Here is a 5441-nt window from a genome sequence, read left to right as displayed (position 1 = left end):
ATTTATAAAAAGATATACATTTTTAAAATTCTAAATTTAAATATTTTAAAATAAATATATTGTCAATTAAATAGATGTATTTTACTCCTAACATAATAGCTAGCTAATATATTGTAATATTAACATAATAGTAGCAAATATACTCTAAATTAAATATATTTTAATTTATTGTTAAGCATAATAATTAACTAAATTTAAAAAAAGTAGTTAATTAAAGTAAATCTTTTGAGAGAAACAAGAAAACATTACTAACCAAAATTTTAGATCACTAAAATTTTAAATTTTACATTTGAATAAAAAGTCTGGAAAATTAAAATCGTCATAGAAAATAAAATACTATTACGTTTTAAATTAAAGAAATTTAAAACTTAAATTAAAAAAATCTAAACTTGAAAATTTGAATAAAATCCTCACTTTTAAAAATTTGAAAAAAAAATATGCTATTTTCAAATTTCAAATTTACATATAAAAGAATAAAAGTACAACACTCTCCATAACATTCTCCTAAAACATTCTTTTTGTCTACATCTTTCTTGACTTTCCCAATTCTTTTGTCCCTTCCACAAGTTACGACTTCCTCTCCATCCCTGCTACCCCCTCTCTCTTCCCTTTCCTAACTCTTTCTCTCTCTCTCTCCCTTGTGGTCAATGATGCATCTTGTCTCTCTCTCTCTCTCTCTCTCTCTCCCCCTCTCTCTCTCTCTAAGATTATATGAATGTTGTTTTAAAATTGTATTAAATGTTGTTAATGGATTTTTATAATTATAAGAAGTTTTATCATATTATATGTAAGTGTGTCATGATATGTTTTTAAGTTTTCTTTAATGTCTCATGATCTTATAGTTAAATTAAATATCTACTCATGTGCATTTATAATTCTTTGTAATTACATTAAGTGTCTCATGATGATATTTTTTGAGGTTTGTTATAGCAAATGTCTCATCGTGGTCTTTTGAGTCTCAGAGAGAGAGAGATTATAGTTAATTAATGGGGTTATTATATGGTAGTATGAAATGGATATGAAAATCTCTATAAGATGTTAAGTTAAATTTCATAATTTTAATTGTTTTGCTTTAAAAAACTTAAAAAATTACCTTGTGGATTTATGAGATAGTTCCCCCCAATTGAAAACAATTCAACAGTGTGCGAAAGGAAGGGTGGTAAAGGCAAAGGAGGGTAGGGGGTAAAGAAGAGAATGAATAAGAGGAGCCCAAGGGGTTCACCCAATAATATGTAAGTATAATGCTTGACTTTCATCCAAGCAAAATTTACAGATAATGAGTTTTAAAAAACAGCTTGAATGTAGGTTGTATCTAGGGTTTTTTCATAGTGTACTATCAAGAATTAGGGAAAGGCCCCCCTTCCATGTTAGTTATGAAGGTAAGAATTTAAAAGCCTTTTACAATAATTTCTTAAGAGTATCCCAATATGCACCCTAGTGGAAAGACCTTATGTGTGGGTAAAGTATGTCTTGAGTTCAAATCACTCAAATCCCTCCTTTCCATGAAATAGGAATTAGGGAAAGGCCCCCCTCCATGTTAGTTATGAAGGTAAGAATTTAAAAGCCTTTTACAATAATTTCTTAAGAGTATCCCAATATGCACCCTAGTGGAAAGACCTTATGTGTGGGTAAAGTATGTCTTGAGTTCAAATCACTCAAATCCCTTTTGAACTCAAGGAGGGAAAAGGGCTTTGCTAGATGTGGTGTAGAAGGGGGCTTTCCTCCTTGCCTTTGGCCCTAGCTTAATTTTCACGTAAGAAATCAACTCAATTTCTGCATTGAAATATAAATCCATTTTGAATTAGGTTTGGTCTTCGATATGTATGGAAGAATTTGTTAGAAGAACTGTAGTTATTGGATCAATGTATCGCCCTTTACGTGCTAAGACGAAAGGCCGTACCCTCTGACTTCTGAAGTCAGTACAGGTGTAAGTGTAGCTCTTCTAGCAGACAATCCCTACTGAGTTTGTTCGAAATTATGTCAACGTACGGCTCCATTAACGGTGCAACTTGATCGATTTGCGTTTCACAGTTCTTGGCTCTAGCTAGTAGCCAACACGGTCCTCACAGACTCGTCGACGAACGTGGCCAGGAGGTGGCTACAATTTCGATTAAGCGCGAAAACTGAGGGAGAACGGAATGATTACTTTGAACTAATCAGCAGCAAATTGTGCTATCATGTAAGCTGTGATTAACCTGTGTCGCAAAAACAATATGCAACAAATATTTGAAGTGCAGGCGGTGAAGTTTACCAGGCGAAGAACGGATGAGGTAGTCTGCAAGCAAGCTTGGAGCCTTTGACTCTCTGTTTAATTTTTCAAGACTATCCGACATACATAGTTGTCCAAGCAATTCCCAAAGGACCATGCAATCTGAGATGCGTCCCGATTACTCATCCTGTTGAGAGCTACTTATGCTGGCAGTACAAATATTACTATGGGGATCGGTGCTTACTGTTGAGCTATCATACAGCTTATGGGTGATTATCGTTATGACTTATCTAATCTTTTGCGGCTGGATCAACGCCACGTTGGTAGGTGTGATGCTTAGAGCTAAGAGAACAACTGCTGCAATGCTGCAGCGCTGCTTACAGAACAACGCGTTAGTGTTCGTGTTGGATCCACAGATGACTGAACATTTGATTATGTGACGTAGTATCAAGGGACGTTTACATTGATTCTGGGGAAGAGGGAAGAAAGCGCGTACGATCATCTTTTCCCGTATGGAGCTATGGATTATCTTCGAACTCCCGGATTAGACGTTCTGGATTCTGGATGTCGAGGAAGTATAGCTTGTCCGGCGCACGACGAGGTGCCTTGTCTCGAGTCCTCGGGCTTTGCTAGACGTGGTGAAAAGGGCTTCTTGGAACTGGGTTCGACGAGCAAAAACCGAAGTTGATAACATTTAGCTGTAATGAATCATTTAGCTAGGTACATTTAGCCAGGCTTTAATGAATCATTTAGCTAGGTACATAAACTGGTGATCGTTCTCATTGCAAGATCATTACATTTGCATCTAGCATTCCCCTCCTCGAAGCTGATCGCTACCGACGATCAGCTTTCGAAATGGAAAGCTTTCGCTTCAAAGTATGGCTTTTCCTAGTTATTACCTTTGCCTTCATTCAGCTCATCCACTCCAAAAAATTTGTTCTGTCGTCCTATCCTTATCGATTTCGGCCCAGACATAGACCTCGCGTTCATCCTATGGACGATACATCGTCCGGCACTTCCTCCACCGCCAGTATCCCTTCCTTGCAGTTCCTTGAGGTTGCCCAGCCTCAAGTTTTGCCCCCTACCTCCACATTTCTCTGCACCGTAACCCTCCCCTCTTTCTCCTTCGGCGAGACAGAGAAATCTAACCCAGCCACAGGGAACTTTATCCCCTGCGCGCCCAGCACCTTCGACAAGGTCGTACTAAGATGGGATGCAGGATGCACCGGGATGCAGTTCGGGCGTATTGCGACGTTGTGGATAGATCGTGTGGAGCTGTTGAGGACATGCACGCCGGAGCCTATCGACGAGAGCGCGGTGTGGAACGTGACCAAAGATGTAACACGCTACACAACGATGTTTAAGAAGAAGAGGAGTATCGCGGTGGAGCTAGGCAACGTGCTCGACAAAATATACGGGGGTGTTTACGACGTGACCGTGAGCCTGGATTTCTATAGCACGGGCATGAAGAGGAAGTATGCGTCGCCAGATCTTGATAGTGCGCCTGCTCACCAGATCTTGCCCCTCTCCCTGCCATCGCCAGAAGGTGGTGGTGGATACTGGTTTCGCCTCGATGACTATCAGCAAAGCTCGTCCACGCAGCTCCAGCTCCCTAAGAACATCTACAAGGCCGTTCTCGAGATCTGCGTCTCGTTTCATGGCGATGATGAAACCTGGTATACCAATCCCCCTAACGCCTTTGCTCAGGCCAACAACTTGAGCGTCAGCAACGGTCCCTTCCGAGAGATCGCTGCCTATCTTGATGAGCAGTTCGTCGGCGCTGTCTGGCCTTTTCCTGTGATCTACACCGGAGGATTCAACCCTCTTCTCTGGCAACCCGTTGCTCCCATCGGTTCGTTTGTTCTGCCCACCTACCTTCTCGACATCACGCCGTTCGTTGGCTCCTTGGTCGACGGGAACAGCCACACTTTCAAACTGGAGGTCGCCAACGCTCTGTCTGTTTGGCTTGTGGATGCAAATCTTCATCTGTGGCTCGACCACAAAAGCAGTTACACCACAGGCGTCCTGCAGAATTACGACGTCCCAGCCTTCTCACCCACTGACAACTCTCAATTCTCAGGCATCAATGGCAACTTCTTGATCTCTGCCAGCCGTCACTACTCATTCGCAGGTTACGTGAAATCTGCCAGTGGGGCAACAACCACCACATGCGTGACCTCCTCTCTCCAATATAACAACACTCTTATCCTCGACGATTACTATGCGTCTCAGAGTGCTGATTTATTGATCACTACCCAGACCGAAGTCACGTCGACCGACACCACCAAGGTGACGGCGTCATTGCAAAGATCCACAAACTTCCCGTTTCAGCTCAGCTGTCTGCAATCTGATGGGGCGGGGAATTCGACCGATCTCAATTGCAACATCTCGCATGCCTTCGACGCAAACGAATACGCGCTCTACAGAGGCGGTGCCTATGCGAAAATTCTTTATGATACCCAGGAAGCCGTTGGACAGCTCACTGTCAATTCGGACAACGTTGTCTCCAGTGGCTCAGGAGCACTCCAGCAAACGTATGATTACAAGAGCACCTCAGCTGGGTGCTACCAGCGATCTTTGAGCGCCAGCAATTACGCAATCGTTTCCGATTCATCATCTACAGAGTGCACACTGTGCAGCTGCTAATAATTTAAGAACTATCCAGGTAGCAATATATATGCCTCCAATCATGCACTCTCGAACTTTCCACCAAGAAGGCAAGTGACCTGCTAAATCCACACTGATGCTCTATAGTCTATATTGCAACCATGCTTAAACTATAGCAATTATGCTGTGCCACGCCTTTCAATGTATCATTGTTTCTTCAAGAAGTTACTCGTAATCGTCTCTCCTTGCATATGCTAATGCCAATTCTTTCTATGTAACAGTTCGAAACCCGTTCAAAGTGTTGAATTCTTTCCTAAATCTAACCGTAACTAATAACCATGACAATGAATAACGACATATGAAAGAGTAAAAGAGTCCTTGAATCTTAATTTTCATTTATAAATATGAAGTATTTTAAGCTCTTTAAGCATATATTTAAAGTATTTGAAAGGCTTAGTTTTGATACAATCGAAGATCCATTTTGAAGGTATGGACATGAAGTTTGCATGTTTGCTTTGATAAATCTCTACGATGTGTAGTTTCTAAAAATTGTGCGTCCGTATACTCATATCATACCTCGATGTGTCTAGTGGTCACTAAACCTTGCAAGGATATTTCAATGAGT

The 5441-nt window shown here is 41.1% G+C and overlaps 1 protein-coding gene across 1 annotated transcript; it reads left to right on the top strand.

The window, feature by feature from the left end:
* The first annotated feature begins 2474 nt into the window (after window positions 1-2474).
* Window positions 2475-4855, top strand: LOC147901286 (peptide-N4-(N-acetyl-beta-glucosaminyl)asparagine amidase A-like). Its single transcript, XM_087376463.1, has 3 exons — window positions 2475-2528; window positions 2655-2810; window positions 2999-4855. The coding sequence occupies exons 1-3, from the start codon at window positions 2475-2477 to the stop codon at window positions 4853-4855; spliced, it is 2067 nt and encodes a 688-aa protein (XP_087232589.1).
* The last annotated feature ends 586 nt before the right edge of the window (window positions 4856-5441 follow it).

The sequence above is a fragment of the Dipteris shenzhenensis genome, chromosome 6 (assembly GCF_047967505.1).
Source record: "Dipteris shenzhenensis isolate YYH24624 ecotype China chromosome 6, Dip_SZ_1.0, whole genome shotgun sequence".
NCBI lineage: Eukaryota > Viridiplantae > Streptophyta > Polypodiopsida > Gleicheniales > Dipteridaceae > Dipteris > Dipteris shenzhenensis.
This window is presented reverse-complemented; position numbering and strand designations above follow the sequence as displayed.

What these genes read in the sequence shown, in the direction of transcription:
- LOC147901286 (XM_087376463.1), top strand. Translation starts at nt 2,475, where the DNA reads ATGGGTGATTATCGTTATGACTTATCTAATCTTTTGCGGCTGGATCAA. An exon ending in TGCGGCTGGATCAACGCCAC is followed by an intron (nt 2,529 to 2,654) that starts GTTGGTAGGTGT and finishes TATGTGACGTAG; the next exon opens with TATCAAGGGACGTTTACATT. An exon ending in CTTGTCCGGCGCACGACGAG is followed by an intron (nt 2,811 to 2,998) that starts GTGCCTTGTCTC and finishes TCTCATTGCAAG; the next exon opens with ATCATTACATTTGCATCTAG.